The 20968-nt window shown below is 38.3% G+C and overlaps 1 protein-coding gene across 1 annotated transcript in view; it reads left to right on the top strand.

Moving 5' to 3' along the window:
• PIBF1 (progesterone immunomodulatory binding factor 1) overlaps positions 1–20968 on the top strand; it is a 133272-nt gene that overhangs the window by 11098 nt on the left and 101206 nt on the right. Inside the window, exons 5-7 of the mRNA XM_054163097.1 lie at positions 9168–9301; positions 11358–11466; positions 15189–15370. Coding sequence (XP_054019072.1) covers positions 9168–9301; positions 11358–11466; positions 15189–15370 — 425 coding nt within the window. The remainder of the gene's footprint in view (positions 1–9167; positions 9302–11357; positions 11467–15188; positions 15371–20968) is intronic.

Raw genomic sequence — 20968 nt, 5'->3', positions numbered from 1 at the left:
CTAGTGACTTGATGAGCGTCACTGTAACAAGGTACTTCAGGCTGTTTCAGATAATAAGGTAAGAGGTGCATCCTCAGTATGTGGTGGTACTTCAGAATTTCTAGTGTACTTAGTACACTGCAGTGCTTGCACATTTCTTGCGGCTTTCAAGGTGGATTGTTGGGGTAACTTATTTGACCTGTTTTGATAGGGACAAGCTTTAGTACAAGGAAAGTTTTTAGCAGGAAATAGGGCACAGGTCGTTCAGAGCTTTACTTAAGCTCTCATACTCTTCTTTTACTGTTGCCTTTTTGGGTATTTTTTGGTTGTTTTTTGGTTGGTTGGGGTTTTTTGGGGTGTTTAGGGTTTTTTGTTGTTGTTGTATGGGGTTGTTTTTTTGTGTTTTACTTGTTTGGTTTTTATTTTTTCCATGGTATTGCAATCATTCCATATTTCCAGCTGCATGAAACATAGCTGGTGAAGTTTCTTGCCTGTTATTTAATAGCTTGCATTCTCCAAATCCTTCCTATGGTTTCCCTTTCAACATTCCTTAAATTTTAAGCTTTCTCCAACAGTTGCAACATTTCAGTTCTCTACGTAGTTTATCAAGAAAGTGTCTGTTCTGGGTTTGGAAAACTGAAAAAACAACATCTGAAATACAGTCATCACTGCAGTTAAAACTATGTTTTTTTTCTCTCTATGAGAATAAACCATTTCATACAATAAGCATTCCTTTTCTTCTGCTACTGCAGATAATCAAAGCTCTTTCTAATGAGTTTCAACATGTTCAGTGTGGGTTTTTTTTTTCTCTCTCTTTGTGGGACATGGGAAAGAATTAAAATACATGCTCAGTCTAAATCTTTCTATTAACTATTAATGGCTTGAGGGTGGAGGATTTTGCTGGCTTTTCTGGTTGTTCATGGCTGACAGACTAGGTTTGAGTAAGTTTTATGTATATAGATGTTCACCCAGAAATAATGTCCTGAGAAATATGAGAGAATTAGGTATAGATACTTAGGAAAGTGCATCTGGCCAACAGAGGATTGAAAAAGTGTAAGGAAAATCCAAACTTCTGTAATGTTCAGCCAACTCTAGGAAAATTTTGATGTTAAATGAATTAAGAGAACTGTTGCCTAACATAAACTGTTATGGCTGTAGTGCTTTAATTTGGTCAGGGGAAATGATCTCTAATTTTACTGTTCTTTTTCAAAGTGTGAATGTAAGACTCTTCTTCTCTGCTTATGAGCATTTGTATACTGGTCTGCCAGAAAGCAAAGCATCACAGTTCTGTTCTCTGAATGCTATTATGAAGAGCCAATATTGCTTATATAAAATCAGGTTTTCAACTAAGTCTGTTTAGCTATATGCTACCATAATTTTTTGTTTTGTTGGGGGGTGGGAAAAAAAAAAATCCCACAACCACTTAACAACGTCCAAACAAAACTCACTTGTTGTCACAACAGAGCTAGCCTGGCACAAAAGTGAGTGCAGCAGCCTGGTATTGTAGGCTTTTAGCCAGGTGAGTTTCTAAGCATTCAGCAGTACCAGTTAGGAAGCTTGGTTCTGTAAAAATTGAATTGTCATTGTAGCCTTGTAGAAACTAATTAGAATTGTAACACTTGACAAATCCACATGTTATTTTTCTCTAGGCAGTTCATTAATTAATTTGTATTAGTAAAACATTTATATGTGACTTCAGGGCATAAAAGACAACTTTCAAATGTTTGTTGCTCTTATTTGTACCCTATGTATATGAAAATTAATTTTATTTGTCCAGAAGGGGCAGAAGGTCCCAAATGTGTGTTAGCTTCTGTTAACCCTCATTTAATTCTTAGTGTGCTGAGGACTAAGGGTTCTACACATTGGCCACAACAACCCCATGCAGCAATACAGGCTGGGGTCAGAGTGGCTGGAGAGCAGTTAGGCAGAAAGGGACCTGGGGGTGTTGGTTGACAGTAGGCTGAACATGAGCCAGCAGTGTGCCCCGGTGGCCAAGAGGGCAAGTGGCATCCTGGCTTGTATCAGGAACAGTGTGGCCAGCAGGAGCAGGGAGGTTATTCTTCCCTTGTACACTGCACTGGTTAGGCCACACCTTGAGTCCTGTGTCCAGTTCTGGGCCCCTCAGTTTAGGAAGGATGTTGACTTGCTGGGATGTGTCCAGAGAAGGGCAAAAAAGTTGATGAGGGGTTTAGAGCACAAGCCCTATAAGGAGAGGCTGAGGGAGCTGGGGTTGCTTAGCCTGGAGAAGAGGAGGCTCAGAGGAGACCTTATTGCTGTCTACAACTATCTGAAGGGAGGTTGTGGCCAGGTGGGGGTTGGTCTCTTCTCCCAGGCAACCAGCACCAGAACAAGAGGACACAGTCTCAAGCTGCACCAGGGGAGGTTAGACTGGAGGTTAGGAAGAAATTCTTCATAGAGAGAGCGATTGCCCATTGGAATGGGCTGCCTGGGGAGGTGGTGGAGTTGTCATCACTAGAGGTGTTTAGGAAGAGACTGGATGGGGTGCTTGGTTGCATGGTTTAGTTGATTAGATGGTGTTGGATGATGGGTTGGACACAATGATCTCAAAGGTCTCTTCCAACCTGCTTTATTCTATTGTAAGACCACTAAAACTGCACCTTTGTAGCAAAGCCCTCTTGATTATTGTCTATGGCTACTCTTGAGTTAGCACTTAAAGCCTCCTGAATCTGTAAGGCAGGCCCATGATGGTGGGGAGCTGCTTCTGACAGCTGGTAGAGAGCAGTGTGTGGAGACTGATCTATAGCACTGGAACATAGTCTGATAAACATAGTTAACGTCAAAAGATCTTTGTCACTATTGTCTGAAGTTGTGTGTATAAGTGGCTCTGCAGTACTGCCACTAAGTTCATGGCTTTCTGTGTTAGAGTTGTATAGACCGGTGCAGCAGCAACAGACAGGGAGGAGGTGGTGGAACTGGTAAAAACAGTGTTCTTGTAGTTACCAAATGTACAGTACAGACTCAGTCCTCCTTTTACAGTGTTCAGGACTTCAAGAACAAATAATGTTGGCGCCACCACTTCTGGAGGTACAGAAAGTCCAGCTGTAGTGTTGTATTACCAGGAGCTTCCCAGAAACAAAACCAGTTGCTGATGTGTGCGTTCCCATGCTGAACATCAGTGTACTATTTTCAGAGTTGTTTGCTTCCAGAGTGGTTAGAACCTTTCTTCAAACAGATGTAATTTACTACTTGCATGTTTCTCTCAAGTCTGGGAGAGTCTGAGAAGGAAATTCTGCTTTTCTTTGTAGCTCTATAAGATTAGGTATTGCTGTCTTCTGGCTATGAGTTTCTTGGCAATGTTTTCCTGGAATTCAGTCTTGATACAGTTTTATCAGGGCTTGCTTTCTTTATTTTTTATGTAAAGTTGCCTTCAGGACTTGCAATCAAATTTATAGTATGACAGTTATCTAAAAACTATGGTTAGCCTAAAGACAAATCTGTATGTATGTAGGACAAAGATCTCTTCTACGACTTCATCTCTGAATTGGGATTAGTAGCTGTCAGGTTTTTCTAGACATACCTAACAATTTTCTCTGTGATAATGTTTCCCAGCTGGAGGAAAAATGTTTCTATAGTCTTCAAAGAAGGAGCTAAGCTATTGCACTCAAAGGATCAATTGGCACTAGATGTATGTGAATGTTGTAAAATTGAGAGTACTGTTGCTACTCCAGGAGGACTGTGTTCTCCAACATTTCTTCGCAAGTTTGCACATCAGTAATTAAAGACTGCACACTAGAACCTTTTCGCAGACCCTGAACATCAATTGTTTTTTTTCAAGTGGTGCTTTGATAACTTGGTCTTCACATCTCTGTAGAAAGGACAGATGAGGCCTCATTCTTAGGTGAGAAATGTGCCTTCTTTCCTTCATTACTCGTAATATTTATCTTGTTCAGGAAAAGAAAAGGTTCAAAGAAAAGTATTGTATGAATAACTATTAGCTTGTAACATTTCCAAGACTCAAAAACCCAAGGTATGTATAGGTGAAAGTTCCCTTTTTTAAATGGATGTCTTTCTACCTCTTTTGTTATATAGCCATACGACTCGTATATGTACGACTGCTAGTTGTTGTTCAGAAATGCAGAAGTACCAAACGGCTTAATTCTAATCTCTGATACAATGATCTCAAGGTTCCCTTTCACTAGAGAATATTTCACTAAAAGTTCTGGTCAACTTAGATCCAGAGAGAAAGAGCTCTTTATTCTCCCCATTTTCTTTTGCAATAGAAGCACCTATGACAAATCTTTATTTTCTTACCTTTCTTGCAAAGCTTTTTCTATTTTGGAAGTAGCTCAACATTTTTGTTTATAATTTCTAGTGTCAGATAGTGTCCTATCTGCAGGCCTTAGCAGATTACCAATTACATGTCAACACGATAGAAAGGATGTCTTATTCATCTCGTTATACATAACTTCTTCCCTACTTTTTGGCAGTTGTATTCAAATAAATACTGTACTGAATATAGTTTTTGAATGCATGCTATGAAAAGAGAGTGGAGCAAAATGTCTTCTTCATCCAAATAACTCAAATGAACTGATTTTCACGTCACAGTAGTATAGTATCTTTACATTTGCCTGGGGTTGTTAGATACCTTAGAATATGAACAGAAGGTGCTCTCCTGTGTAAGTGATCTTTCAAAGATGAAATTAATAAAAATCTTTTAGAAAGCAGAATCAGTTTCTTCTGCAGGCTTCTCTGTAGACAGCATGGAGAAGTCATGCTGCTTCTGCTTGATTGGCTGATTCATTTTTTCCCTGCATTTCTGTTGTTTGTCTTCTTATCCCCAAAAGCTTTCTGAAAGATCACCTAATCCTTACCACGTATTATGTGTTACTAACTGCATTCAAAAATTGTCACTCAGGTTTTGTACTTGAAATTTAGGTAAAAGTTCATTTCAGTGACTGCAATAAGCTCCTGTTTATTCCAGATGGAGGATAACAGCAAAACTAAGGTCTGTCGTTAGATGTTTAGTTTGTCTACCAGTTTGGATTTTAAATAGTGCAAGACAGGCGAATTCAGAGTCAGCTTTCTTACCATGAAATTATAGAATACATCAAGTTGGAAGGCACCCTGGAAGGCCATCTTGTCCAGCCCCTCTGCAATGAGCTGGGACATCTTTAACTAGATCAGGTTTCTCAGGGATCTGTCAAGTGTGAGTGCTTCCAGGGTGGGGCCTCCACCACCTCCCTGGGCAGCCTATTGCAGTATTTCACTATCTTCACTGTGAAGAACTTCCTCCTAATATCCAACTTAAGTCTACCCTGCTTCAGTTTAAACTTATTACCCCTTGTCCTATTGCTACATGCACTTGTAAACAGTCCCCTTCAGACATGAAATGCTGCTAAAAGGTCTTCTTGAAACACTTGTCTGTCAAAAGTGTTTTTAAACCAAAAAGAAGCACTTCTTGGTAAGAAATGCTGCACATGCTCTGTAGAAGTCACCTGTACAGGTTAGCAAGAATTTGCTTGGACAGCTCTGTTAACAGTTTCTGTAGACAATGTTTGCCTATTCATCTTCCACATAAGTTATGTTTGTTTTAACCACCTCATCTGTCTGAGTTGCTACTCTGCAGTAGCAAAAATTAGTAAGAAGATGAAGAAAAGCCATGATTGTGGGCAGGATCATTGCAGTCATGTTCCTTGTGAGGAAGTGCTATTTGTCCTTTCATTTTTTTAAGGTTTGTGGGCTTACTTAAGTTATTTTTATTTATTGGTGTTATTTCCAGGACCTCATTCATGTCCTTGAAAGTGCTCTGTATCTTGATCCTTTTTAAAGCTCTCTTTTTGCTTCAGCAGGATAAAGCTGTTCATCAAGGCTTTGAAGCTATCTCCTGAAGATAAATTGAAAGATAAAGTGTTCTATTGCAGAGATCTTAAAATCAGTTCAGGATAAACTAAGTTAGCTCTATCACATGCAAAACAAGGCTTATTCTTCCTAAGCACAGACAGCTTGATTGTATGTCTTTAAGATGCATCACTATAAAAGTCCAGAAGCTTGTGTACCTGCTGCCTGGGGATATGTATACCATCCAGAGGGTTTTGTATGTTAGCAAATGGACCACTTATTAGCTTGCCTTTGCCACATTTCTTCATGTGATTAAATTAAAACTTTGACACTTAAAAGACTGATTAGTTAGAAAATGGTGGCCTATGCAGTAGAATTACTATTTCTTCAAGAATTACAGTAAATCTCTAGAAAAAAAAAAAAACCCAAACAAAATTTACTTCTTTTAATTATTTAACACTTTGAATCTTAAGGTAAGTCTTAGTATCACTTTTCAAAAGTAGACTTTAACTTCCTTCCCCTTCACTGGAGTTTTCATATTGTTACATGACATGAACAACTGATTTGTTAAATAAAGTTAAAAACTTAATTTAGGTCTCAGGTATTAGAAGGATCTAATTTTGCAGATATTTAACTATTAATTAATGCTTTAGAGCTGTTTATGACAAATTTGTGCAGAGGTTAACCAATTTATTTTTATAATTTTATATATATAGGTGTACAACTTAAGTTATCCACTAGTTGCTAAGTGTGTAATACTGAGTTTCAGTAGCCCACTCTATGAAGGATGTATGAATTCCAGCATGGTGTCAGCAGTAGAATGGAAGAGGATATCCACAGAGGAATTGTATCTGAACTTAATCTTCCAATTTGAACTGATGTGCTCTTGCCTTTTCCTATTGCAAGATAAGTCATTTTTGCACTGTGTGATGGGGTACTTGCATCTGTATGTCACATATTTGAAACCAGTTATCTTGTACACAACACCTTTAAAGACATGTGACAGAGCCTTTGCCATTTTAGAAATGCATCTTTCTGAATGATGGCATGTTAAGTGGTTTAAGGAGGAAGAATTCTGTAGTGTTAAAGTATATCCATTAGTTAGAGTAAACATAAAAATAAGCCATATGTACCAGTGTGTTAAGATGAATAGAATAGAATTAACCAGGCTGGAAAAGACCTTTGAGATCATCGAGTCCAACCTATCATCCAACACTATCTAATCAACTAAACCATGGCACCAAGCAGCCCATCCAGTCTCTTCCTAACCACCTCCAGTGATGGTGATTCCACCACCTCCCTGGGCAGCCCATTCCAATAGCCAATTACTCTTTCTATGAAGAATTTCTTCCTAACATCCAGCCTAAACCTCCCCTGGTGCATCTTGAGGCTGGGTCCTCTTGTTCTGGTGCTGGCTGCCTGGGAGAAGAGACCAGCCCCTGCCTGGCTACAACCTCCTTTCAGGTACTTGTAGAGAGCAATAAGGTCTCCTCTGAGCTTCCTCTTTTCCAGGCTAAGCAACCCCAGCTCCCTCAGCCTCTCCTCATAGGGCTTCTGCTCCAAACCGCTCGCAAGCTTTGTTGCTCTTCTCTGGATGCTTTCCAGCAAGTCCACATCCTTCCTGAACTGAGGGGTCCAGAACTGGACACAGGACTCAAGGTGTGGCCTAACCAATGCTGAGTACAGGGGTAGATGTCATATCTGTACTCATATACCATCCAAAATCCTCATGAAAACTTTCTCAGTGTTGTGATTCTGTGACTGTGATCTAATGTGATTTTTTTAGTGTAAGTGAAAATTACTAGATTTGTGAAATATAAAGAAAAAAAAAATCTATCAACAGAATAGTTACATAATAGTTTATCTCAGTACATTAGAAGTTGGAAGGGATCTCCAGAGAGGGGTCCAACCCCCCTGCCAAAGCAGGATCACCTAGGCTAGCTCAGGGAGCTTTTCTGTAGTGTTTTACAAATACTTAGGTGTTTGTTTTTTTTCAAGAATGCATTTTTGTCAGTCTTTGGCATGGTACTGTGGATTTGATCAAAATGTTCATTTCTCTCTCCATTCCTAACCTAGAGTGTTACCCTTGTGTTGATTCCTCCTTGGAAGCTGTATTTAGTCAGCCACTCCATATATGCTGTTGTCCTAAACTGTTCTTATCTGTTAAAAACTAGCTAGACACAACTGTTATACTTTCTTAAAACTGTGTGAAGCATGGCTTTCAGTTTACTTTGAAAAATTACACAATGCCTCTCTCTACAATGTAAATGCAATGGCTAAATGATTGGTTCAATAATCACATCTTAAGGCAGTCATTTGGTTTTGTGTTCTCCTTCAATGAATAATATTTGATATCCATTTGCTATAACTGGATTAAATTATTGCTTATCTAGCATTTATTATTGAGCTTGCCATGCATCAACCATTGCAGAAGAAAACCAGAACTCAGCAGTAGTCTGAGGAAAAAGAATACTGAAAAAATCTGGATTCTAGGAAGGTAGTCTTAAATTTTTAACAAGCAACTCTTTTTTGCTGTCTGTCAGTTTTCCCTAGTAAAGGGGGTGAGCATTATAGTTTTGTGAAAAAAAGACTATGTAGTACAGCATTTAGGACAAGCAAGTAGGTTATAAATACCTACTTCATAGGAAAACTTGAGAAATGGAGTCTGGATTAGGGATTAAGGTACAAAAGTCATCTATTCCCATGAGGGATTAGGGGGAAGAGTGTGGTAATTATGAATTCTGTTTCCCTTCAAAAGGAATATCCAGTGTTGTAAAAGATAAATGCTTTCTGCATGTTCTCTTGCTTTTGGTCCCCTTTTTTCTAGTTCCCATAGTTTTCTTTTGGGGTTGTTTTGGTTTTTTGTCTTCTAACTTCCTTCACAAAAGCTTTGCATAATATGCATCAGCAAATACAAGTTACAAGACAGAGTTTGGGGAAAAAATGGCTAAATTTTTTTAATGTAGTGGCAGAAGTTGCCAAACTTTCTGAATCCCCAATTCTTTTTTTCAAAATAGATCAACAGGTACCTTCAACAGGAGATTTGTTTGTGGATGTTCTAAACGAGGTGTGACTCTTGTGCTTCTACTATAGGTTTGTAGTCTACTGGCTGTATATATGAGGGTTATTGGTCTTGGAAGTTGTGCTAATGGAGAACTACGTTAGGAAAAAATGGGTATGTTAATCAAGTGTTTAGAATTAGATAAAAATACATTGAGTATCAATACAGCTGTTTATTCTGTGACATGTGATGGATTTCCAAATACTGAGACAAATGAAAATAGTCTTATATGGATATTCATAAGAGGTTTTCACCAGTCTTAGTTGGTGTTTGCTTTAAGTAAATATCAGTGTAGCTGTGATCATTTCAAAATGTTTTTACTTTGTAGAGCTATGAAGATGAGAGGAGAAGTCGGTCAGAGCTTGAGGTTAGATGCCAGCGTTTAACCCTGGAGCTGGCTGATACCAAGCAGATGATTCAGCGAGCAGATTACAGACAAGAGAACTATGATAAAGTAAAATGGTGGGTATCTCAGTGGTTCAAGTGTTCTACTGACACACAAATGTTAATTGGTAAACTTATTTTTTCGGCGATGCACACCACAGGTATTTTTCCTTACCTCAGTCAACGATGTTTCAGTTATCTCTGTGATTATATTGTACGTGTAAGATAAACAGCATTTTGAAATCTGATGCATCAGTTTATCTTCCTGAATGTTTATCTTTAGGGATTTACTGTATTTTTAGAAGAGCATGCCAGTCTCAACTCAAGAAGTGGGAGCTGTTGATGCCAAGCATCTTAGAACAAGTACTCTCTTTTTGGTTTTTTCTTTCCTATGATCTAACAAAAGGTCTTGTGCTCTACAGTGTAGTACCTACATAGTGAGTTAAGAGGGTAGGACCTTGGAAATATTTACAATTTAATGTATCCCTGTGACTATAAATTTGAAAGGGCTTTTATGAGAACTCCTTTGTCAGAGAATTTTAGGATTACCTTAGTAAATTCACTTCACTGCAGGAATTTCCAACGTCTCTCTTTAATTTTTAAAATACAGATTTTTATAGTTTAGCTTGTGACTTGAATGCTACTCTTGTAAGCACCAATTGCAAAATAGTGGAAATGGATTTCTTATTAATGCACTCACAGACATACTTCACAGTACAGCTCCCAAAAGGGGTTTTTTATTGAGCTGGCAAGTACAAGAAATCTGGTGTTTGGCACATGTGTTGGGGAATGGATTAAAAAGTGGGGATTATGAATAGAAGACATCCTGTTAGCTCTTTTGTTGCTCATATGGAATGAACTCAGGCACAGTTACTGACACAAATAATTTTTCCAAAGAATCAGCCTTCTGGATAACTGTTCACAGCTATCCATACTAAAAAAACCTTGAAGTATACCTGGAAGCTTGTTGCAAATAGGATGGATTGATGCTATGGTTTGCTTCCTGTATGCAACTGCATCTTAGTAACTGGTTTGTAATAATGTTCGTGTGAATAGCCTCAGTGTTTAACAGTGTGCATTTAAAATAGTCCTTGAGTTGAAAAAGGCATGACTGAACATGCCAAAACTATGTTTGAGAGAGTAGGTTGTGTTCATCTGGGTAGGCACAGATGAAGGGGAGGGCCTCTGAGCACTGTTGGCATAACTGCATGAGGATATTTGGGACCATTGCAGGAGTTAATCACTTCCAGGCTTGTTTCTGCCTCTTAAAGTGCTATGTCAAATCTTGTAGTTCCAGTGTACTACAGGTCATCTCAGTTTTAAAGCTCTGCTATGCTTAATATCAAATTGGTTTCAAACTACAAGCTTATACTGGCTCAATCATTACTCTATTCTGACAGAGTCAGATAAAGACATAGAGCTGCTTCTTTATGCATCTGGAAAGCACTTGTATTCAGGGCACCAACATAATTTTTACAGCTGTGTCATGTATATTTTAAACATGAGAGGAGTAATACAACTCCTGTGCTATCAAGGGAGTGTGTACAAGGGAGAACAGCAACTGAGAACAAGCGTGCATTGCTTTCTGTTAGATTAGGAAGATGGCAATGAAATTACTTTACTTTTTCATCAGACTTTTCTGCCTGCTCAAGATTATGTTGTGGGAAATAGCATAGAAAGCTCAGTAAGGCTGAAAGTATGGACAAAGGGTATTCACAGTTTGTTGCTGAGAGGAGATGTGTGGCCTGTAGCTGTACTAAAGAAGAATAGTCACAGGACGATGAAATAATTTTGGATGGGAATTCAGGATTGTTACAGTTCAGGATTATTTTTTAAACACTTGTATGCAAGAATTTTCTTTGTCTAAGATGATTGTTTGGGTGGTGTTTGATTGGTTGATGGGTTGGACGCGGTGATCTTGAAGGTCTCTTCCAACCTGGTTTATTCTATGTATTCTATGATACTGTTGCAGATATTAATATCTAAAAAAGGTCAGATTATCACTAATTGTCCTATGAGTGACTGGTTGGATGAAGTTTGTTTTATGAACTGAAAGAAAACTGAGAAATAATGAATTCACAGAAATTTTTTCTTTATACTTAATGTATCTAAAAGTTTCCTATTATTTTAACAGTGAACGTGATGTATTTGAACATGAATTGTCAGAACTCAGAAGAAAATATGAAATACTGGAGGTGTCACACAAAGCACAAGCTAAAGAAAGAAATGACTTATCAAAAGAGGTAAAGTTCTTATTTCTGTAATTGCCTGTTTCTTCACCTTGGGAACTGAATTCTTTGTCTAGTCAAGTCTGTTGATCGCCTGTAGGACCATGGAAGAGTTTAAAATAGAATGGTCCTCTCCAACTCTCCCATGTAGTGCAGAGCCAGCTTAGGTCTGGTTAATGAGGACTCTCTCAAATTTTGAATATCTTAAAGGGTGGAGGTTCAACAGCCTTTCTACGTGGTCTGTTCCAGTGTTTGTCCACCTGTTTGTGAAAGTGTCTGTAAAACTTTTGTTCTTTCTAGACATCAACAATACATAGTCTTCTCTCTTGTGACTCTCTAATAAAATAATGGTACAGTTATGTGGTAGTTTTAGGCTTTGCCTTTAAAATTTTGTTACAGATTTTGAGCAGAAAAGTGAAAGAATGTAAATAAATCACTATTGAATGTAAAAAGGAAAACTAAAGATAATTCTAAACGATTCCATTAGAGAAATCTCTGCCATGAGACTGGCTGTACCAAAACATTCTGGGGGGTTCTCTTCTCTGCTCGCTTCGCTTGAGAGAGTTTTATCTGCTTCTGATGACCTTGGCTGCATTATTTTGTATAAGTCTAACTGCTACTTTCTCTCTGATCCTTTCTCCCTTTTGAACTGGGGGGGGGGGGGGGGGGGGGGGGGGGGGAGGGGAGGGAGGGGGAGAGCAGAGGGACAGTTTCCCTCTTTTTGACTGGACGGGGTTGTTGTTAGTTAATTGTAAATATCTGTATAATATTGTCAATACTGTATATTTTGTACATATTCATTGCATTCCATTGTAGGTTGTAGTTTTGCTTGTATATACAGCTTCCATTTGCTTCCAGCTGAGCTGGTCTGGCAGAGTTAATGTTGGTGGGAAAAATTCAGCCCACCACATGTTGCCAGAAATTTCCATCAGTTTGCCTTTACAGAAGTTAGTCCTGTGTCAGGAATAGAGAGACTGCTATTCTGGACATCTTCTTGCTAGGGTACTGCAGATAGACAAGAGGAATTCCAGTACTGTTTCCCTTTTGGACCAGACTGCCTACTAGGGCTGTTTCTCTTAAACATGCCTCCAGTAGTCTTTGAAGCCTTTCTTCTGAGAAAATTAATAAATGCCTCTTATGGCATAGTGGGGTTCTCATCTTTGTTAGACTTCCAGTGAGTTCTGATCCAGTTTAGATTTGTTACTTCACTCAGATCTGTCACTGCCACCTGATAAGACTAGTATTTAACAAGGAGATGTTTCTGCTGCTCCAAAGACATTTCAATAGGCCTATCAGATCAAGAGAAATGTCTCTTGCTGTTTCTCTGTTCAGTAATTAATTTTATCAAAAGTCACAAATTGTGTTCAGTGATGGCACCCTTACTGGGCATAGGATAACTTTTGGGTCAAGGGACTCAGAGAAACACATGTAGAGAATGTTTGCAAGTCTACTGCCTCGAACTATAGGGCTTTTGGTAGTTTATACCAGTACAGGCTTTTATTACTCAGTATCCATTTCTCCATCTGAATTGTTTATTGAGAGGATTATTTCATTGAACCTCCAGGATTAATTGTTCACCTTAAGTAAGCTAGTCAGGATAGAATCATCCGAGCCTATCAGAACCACTATGGCATTTTTCCCTTCATCTGCTGTAGGTGTAACTCTGGAACAGCTTTATGGGAGGGGCAAGAAGCTTTTACTGAATGACAAGAGAAACTTTTTCAGTTTCTGTCTTCATTGATTAATTATCAGATGGTTGTTCTGTATGACTTCCATGCAAAAATATTTTCCAGGCTGTATTTCTGTATAGAAATCATTCAATGAAACACCAAAAGGAACAGAGAAATAATTCGTTGGCTGTTCTGAATTAATTTGTGGATTAATGTAAATATATGATCTGTGAATTCATGTGAATGTGATATGCAAGGTGCACTGCATGAGAAGGTTGTTCTTAATGCCTGTACTGGTCCATGTAAGAATCAAATGGAGGGTCTCTGTGTTAATGCTTTGGCAGCTGAGTAAACAAGACCAGTTCCACCTGGGAGACTTTGGGGAGGTTGTGTTCCTTAGTGACTCTGCATAACTGTGCCACAGATAAAATAGTGGCTGTAAATATGATTTTAAAGATAGCATTTCTCTGCTTAATTTTACATGTAGCCATAGAGATTCTCTGAAACACTAGGGAAGAAACTGAGTTTTCTTAGAAAATCTCTTTTATATCAGTCTGAAGTCTTTGTTAGGCTGTTTATTCATCGGTGCTACAGCACTGTAAGAACATACAGCAGTGGCCAGAAAAAACACTGTTGTGTACATCAAGTTTGTATGTACTCATCAAGTACTGCAGTGTAGCAGCAACAATGGCTTTGTTTGGTTTTTTTATCATTAACTCTATACTAAATTAATCTGGAACGGATTAAAAGTATCACTACTTTAAACTAAAATACCTCTTCAATACTGTGTGATTACTTGAATCTTTTGGAAGGTCTTTGGTGGGGTTTTTTGGGTACGGATACAGTATCACAAGATGTGGATCCAGAAGAGAATATAGTTCTGTTTGTATTCATTCCAGAGGAGGACATATTGGATGTCTGTGTTCACTGTGGATATATATTGATAGCCTGTTACTTTCAGAGAGAGTAAGAGGAAAGTTGTGGTTTTGTTCTGAAATAAACCAAAGTATAAGAGGGCCATTTAGACCTCACCCTCTGTAGTGCTCAGCAAGTGGTCTGGTACCGCAAAGAACATATTTTTTGGGTATAAGTTTTCAGCTGTTTAACTAGTTGCTACATGTCTTTGACTTGAATATCCCCCTTAAGTAACCCTTAGACCTTTTATGACTCAGGGTGATATTTCTATAAAGACATCACATACATCTCTATATCTTTTGGGGACATACTTCTGTTATTAATTTATCATTCTTTGAACTTGGCAAGTGACATCCTCAGGAGCTTAAATGAGGTGTTGAAAATGTTTTGCTATCATGACTGAGGTGTTAGGCCACTCTGGACCAGTGCTGTTATGCTCTGTGGCTGTTCTCTGTACAACGTTCACCTTGAACAGATGGAGACTACTTTTTTTAACAGGCTTTTTCTTGGAGTAGTAAAAATGGCTGATTGGGAAGGCTGTTGCAGAGACTCACAAGATATTAATGTTTCCACCTTAACATCAGTTCAGGTTTTTGTAGCAACATGACACTGAATGAAAGTCAAAACAAGGCATGCGTAGCCCTCTTGTCCCTTACTGCTAGTCCAGAACGTTACCTTGTCCACAGCAATCGCAATATATGTCAACTAGCAGTTTTACTATTTCTTTATTGAGCAATAATCACTCTGGTACCCTTAGATTTTTGCTTTTACTTACTGAGAATGTTGTAGCCAGTATGATGACAGATTAACACCAAGACTCAACATTAGTATTTCTGACACAGTACTATTCAGTACTATCGCTATGCAATACCGAAGTACTATTTAGATAAACAGACACTTTACCTCTTTTTCAGGTGCCAACTAAAGAAATAAATCATAAAAAACTCATAATAACTTTATTAAAGTGGGTTTTTTTTCCAGTTTAAAGCTTCACCAAATTACTCATGTTAAATGGAAGTATAAATCGTTTCAGTTTTTTTGTTTCAAGTGATTTCACTGAAAAGAGTTAAAAAGGAATTGCAAATATGCGTACATAGGCTAAATGCTTATCTTGAAGTTCACGTTAAAGTGTCTTTTTAATGCCTTTTATAGCTGGCAACCATACAACAATCCCTCAACTTGTTGCAAAAAGATAAAGATTATCTTAACCGCCAGAACATGGAGCTTAGTGTTCGCTGTGCACATGAAGAAGATCGTCTCGAAAGACTTCAGATTCAGCTGGAGGATGCCAAAAAAGCCAGGGAAGAAATGTATGAAAAATATGTTGCATCCAGGTAAGTTTTCTCTCAGTAGGCAATTTATTTAACTGCTTTCCCTTACTTATTACACAAATTCTGTTTAATGAAATATATTTTTAAGTTTTAGAGAGCTAGTCTGTATTTGTGTAACTAGAAACAGAACACTTTTGTTGGGTCTTACTGTGTATCAGGAAAATAGTTTGTTAAACCTTTGATGTAACACCATGGTAGTGAAGATGTCAGTGTTGAATGTTTATGGCAACTGTTCTCATAGTTATATATTGAAATTTATGGAGGTAGCTGTAATTACAAAAAAGAGAGTAAGTCTTTATGTTGCGTATCTTCCCCCTAACCCAAATGATCTTGATTAAATCCAGGAGCATTTGAAAGACAATCCAAACAATTATTGCAGAATGGAACACATTTGGTCTTCACAAATGTTTAAAATAGAACATAGTCTGTTTCATGTCAGCTATTAGAGGTTATCAGTCTTTCATATCTTAAGTTTGAATACAGATTCTGTAAATTTTGGCCTTGAAGTAGGCCAATCATTGTATGCTGCCACAATGGTAAATAGTGTGGTAAAGTCCTTATGCTGTTTGAATTGGTATAGGTATATCCATGGCATATATACTGTTCAGTTGCATATTTTGCTATGTGTGTGATGTAATACTACAAAATTTCATATTGTGTTCCCTGCAGGACTTTAATTCTAAATCATATGACTAAATAAGAGTGTCATCAAGCCACATTTAGATTTGTTCTTATTCAGAATGCCAGCGTTATCCAGTTCAAGTTATTTTCCTACATCTAGATTCCAGAAAACATCATCTTGGTATATATCCCAAAATTGCATCAAATATGTGCCCTTATGTACTTCATTAATGAATATAAACCCTTTTTTAGTAGTGTTCATTAACAAAACATCTGTGGATTGAATGAAAAAGCTTAAAGTACAAAGTAGGCTCAGCTTCTCTTCAGCTGCTGTCTTCTGTCTGAATCAAGAAGATGGAGCTGCAAACAGCATCTGAGTCTTGTGTCTTTGTATAACTAAGATGAAGTGTGCTGATATGACTCTCCCATAATACAGTTTAATGACAAATAGTTATCTAAATGGAAATAGAAGAGCACTCTACAGAAATTATCGGCTATGGAGTTCCAGCCTGTATCAGAAGTGTTTTTGAAGCTCTCTTTCTTTTCAGTGCAGTCACTTTTAAAACTTTTTTTAAAAAAAAATTGTTTTCCATGCATATTTCTTGGAACTATGTTCATCTGAAACTTCTGCATTTTAAATAATCTTTTTAAGATAAGCTTTTTAAATGGAGTTTTAAAAAAATCACATGTGTCTCAGCAGTCTTATTCTAGAAATATGCTTGTAAGCAGTGTGTTTTGTAGCAGAATTTCTATTTTTAGAAACCACTGTGAAATCTTTATCCTGTAATAACGCAGAGGCACTTTTACAGAGCTGTCTCTGAGGAACCTAGAAAGAGATGTATATAGCTTGTCTCTACCACAGTTTGGATACTGTGCAAGCCTGCTTTCTCTAGAAGGTCAGAGGTCTGTTTCTTGCATTTTGCTGCTAACTAAAGAGAAATTCTGTGACTCTTACTTTGCCTACAGAAGTCTCAATACTGTTATAAGGATTCTGTCTCTTACCAAATCTCTCTTGAATTATTGGTGTTGTTGACTTTCTTCATGATGCTGATTTTCATAGGACAGATGTTAGCTGTAATTAATAATGTTTAATAATTAAATGTTTGCTCTCCTTTAGTAACTGTTACTGTCTTTTGCAAGAGCAATAAGCATAGCAGTGTAGCATATTCAGCAGCATGTGTAGTACTGCACTGCAGCTTGGGCAGCGTAAGTTTTATTCAAGGGTCTGCTGTTGACCTGCTGATGAACTTCGTATAAGTAATTTTGTAATATAGCTGTAATAAATAATATAAGATAGGAATTACAGTTCACATAGTTTATATCATCATAGAATTGTTAGGGTGAGAAGGGACCTCAAGGATCATTTAGTTCCACTGGCCTGCCATGGGCAGGAACACCCTCCACTAGATCAGCTTGTGCCCAGAGCCCCATCCAGCCTGGCCTTAAAACCTTCTTGGGATGGGGCTTCCACCACCTCTTTGGGCAACCTGTTCCAGTGTCTCACCACCCTTATGGTGAAGTGTGGCAATGGTAGCGATGAGCAGTGTGAGCAATCTGGCAGTGTAGGCCTAGAGCCTGACATGGTGGTAGGCCATGCTCAGCATAAGTGCAGAAGTGGCTAGCAGTGTAGCAAAACAGTGCTGTGCCTGCAGCATGTAACTAAAACAGGACACTGGTAGCTATAAACACAGAAAGTTATCTGGAAATAACAGGACGCACACCTGCATCAACAACCTCGTGTGTCATTAGTAGTTTGACCAATAATCTATAATAGTGAGGTGTGTGGTCACTCATGGGGAACCATTGAAGCTATGCCAACGATGCTCTCTGAGTCTGTATAAGCTGTAAAGGTTTCCTTAATATACACTCTCTATATTAGCTCTAAATTAGCACTATACTATACTTGCGCTACACTCATACAATAAAGGAACAATACTAGATCATATTGGTCATCTGTATTGACTCCAGTCTCCGTTGCCGATAGTGAAGAACTTCTTCCTAACGTCTAATCTAAATCTACTCTCCTCCAGCTTGGATCCATTCCCCCTAGTCTTGTCACTACCCAACACACTAAAAAGTCTCTCACCAGCTTTCTTGTAGGCCCCCTTAACATACTGAAAGGCCACAATAAGGTCTTCTCAGAGCCTTCTCTCCAGACAGAACAACCCCAACTCTCTCACCTGTCCTCATAGGAGAGGGCCCTTCTCTAAACGTGTTCCAGCACATCCATATCTTTCTTGTAACAGAGGCTCCAGAACTGGACACAGTGCTCTGGGTGGTGTCTCGTGAGAGCAGTGTAGAGGGAGAGAATCACCTCCCTTGACCTGCTGGCCACACTTCTCCTGATGCAGCCCAGGATATGGTTAGCTTCCTGAGTGGCAAGTATACAGTGTCAGTTCATACTGAACTTCTCCTCCACCAGCACCCTCAAGTCAGGGCTGCTCTCTAGCCAGTCATCTGCCCAACCCTTACTGATGCCTGGGAGTGCCCCAACCCAGATGCAGGAACCTGCACTTGGTCTTGTTGAACCTCATGAGGTGGGCCCAAGCCCACCTCTCCAGCCTGTCAAGGTCCCTCTGGATGGCATCCATTCCTTCCAGCCTGGCAGTCTCACCACACAGCTTGGTGGTGTTGGTGAACTTGCTGAGGGTACACTCAATGCCACTGTCCATGTTGCCGCTGAAGATGTTAAACAAGACTGGTCCTGGTACTGATCCTTGAGGGACTGCACTTGTTGCTGGCCTCCAGTGGGACATGTACTCATTGACAGTCACTCTTTGGGTGTGGCTGTCAAGTCAGTTCTATATAATTAATAAAAATATAAATAATTTTTTTTAATGCTAATGTAAGATTTCTTTCTTAAAACAGTGGTAACAGTGTCCTGTTGTATAGTGTTTTAATACCTGCACATCCTCTACTAGATCTGGAAACCATCCCTTTACATTTTCCCAGGCACATGTACACTGTGGTCCAATAGTGAGGATTCCTGTCAAACAATTTAAAGCATCCATCTCTCAGGTCCACTGTCTCCAGTAGTGGGTTTCTTATAGAAAGCTCTAAAGAATCCTATTTGTTTGTTAGCTAAGTTAGAGAGGTACAAAAGTAGAGCACAAGAAAACTGTACCAACTCACAGACGTTCATTGCTACTTGGAGGTGACATCAGTTTGTGTAACAAGCTTCTATTTGCAACCTTTTGAAGAATGTGAAGCTTTATAAATTCTCAGTTCACATCTGGATCTCTTTTGGTTGGTGTAGTTCAGAAACACAGATGATTATAACTAACTCAAGAATCTATTTTTTTGCAATAAAGAATCATTGGCCTTCTGGCTTGGCATTGGGGTATAGGCTTCAGGACCCTGAGGGATTAATGTGCCAAATTTTTAAAAGCACACACTTCTAAAATACGTTGAGATTGTGGCAAGATGAATATCAGCACCTCATAGCTACAGCTCTTGGGAATCTGTGTATGCACAGACCAACACAAAAGATTTCCCTTTGTATGTTTAATCTTAAAACACAATCCATAGTTGCACTGAGATGCTCTGATCATGTTTAGTTTATTTGCAGTGTAAAGACTTATGAATAACAGGGCTTGAAAGAAGCTCATTAAAGCCTGCAGCCTGAAGAAGACAAAACAAATTGCTAAGGCAAACCCATTTTTAATTTCTGTCCAAGGTGAAGACTGTAACAGCAGGTCCGTAATGAAAGTGCAGATGAAAGTCCTTTGCTTCAGCAGCAACTCAGATGATGTTTACTAAAAGGCATTAATGGGGCATTGAAGTGATATACTTGGAATCTGGCCTTTCCATTGGTTTATTTTAGTCATCATAAAGATGTCACTTTGAACTCTCATCTGGTGACATCACCCTGAGCATTCAAGACTTTTTTCCAATTCTTTTTTGATGTGTGCTTTATGATTTTTTTTTTTTAATTATTATAAACTTCTTTATTAACATTTTATACAGTGAAGTATTGTGCTGTAGTGTGATGCAGTTGAGAAAGGAGATAAATTTGCTTTTACCTTGAAGGGTCACCTGAAATTCAGTGTCTCAATAAAAAGAAAATGGGAAAACTTGGAGAACAAGCATTCTGACATCTAAATATTTGGGGGCTTTTGCTTAATGTGAAGGAGTGTTTGGCTAGCTGAAATACTGATTCTGAAGTATTATATGCTATCACACAATTGGAAATTGTAAGAAATCTAAAACCTTTTATAACTGCCCATTTCTTTATAGACATGGTTTTATTTCCAAAGCTGTGATTTCTACCAGTTGCTTCTTTACTGATTGACTATTCTTGGACATTAACTGGAAACTATAAATGTTAATGTTCATTAACAGTTAAGTATTTACAGCTTAAACCTTTTCTGTAGTTTTTGTAGGAGAAATTTTATGGGGTTTCCTACAGTCTCCCACGGGCTTCCAAAGTTACAAAGACATGTTAAATTGGTTTGTCCTGAAATGTTCTGGTAACTGCTGCTCAAAAGCTTAAGTATGTACTTCAATTCATGGGTATGTTATATTGGCCGGGTAAATTCCCAAATCCTAGGGGTTTTTGACTTCACAAATCTCCACAGTATGTCATCTTAAGTGTTTTTTGTTACTTCTCCCCATATGAGGTGCAAATGGCACGCAAAAAAGTCTTGTTGTATCATGAGAGTATTGTAAGTTAGCAAGTTAATCAACTGTTAATCAGTGATGAAAAAGGTAAAGTGTGGAGAGCGACGTATTAATTTTTAATTTTAAGTGGCAGTTTATTATAAACACTCACGTAGAGACTGACAAAGAATGCTACATGATTAATGAATGTCAAATTACTTAAAAACACTACGCAGAAAGCTTTTATTTATTTCCAATTAAATATTACTTACTCCTGATTAGTTTTTCACTCAACTTGCATATTAATATAGGCTATTTGAGATGAGAATGAGCAAGAATTAAAGTACTGTGTAAAGTTAAGATGTGCGCTGTCGTACCTTA

This window comes from Dryobates pubescens, chromosome 7 (assembly GCF_014839835.1).
Source record: "Dryobates pubescens isolate bDryPub1 chromosome 7, bDryPub1.pri, whole genome shotgun sequence".
NCBI lineage: Eukaryota > Metazoa > Chordata > Aves > Piciformes > Picidae > Dryobates > Dryobates pubescens.
Note: the sequence above shows the minus strand (reverse complement) of the source record. Positions and strands in the feature narration are given on the sequence as shown.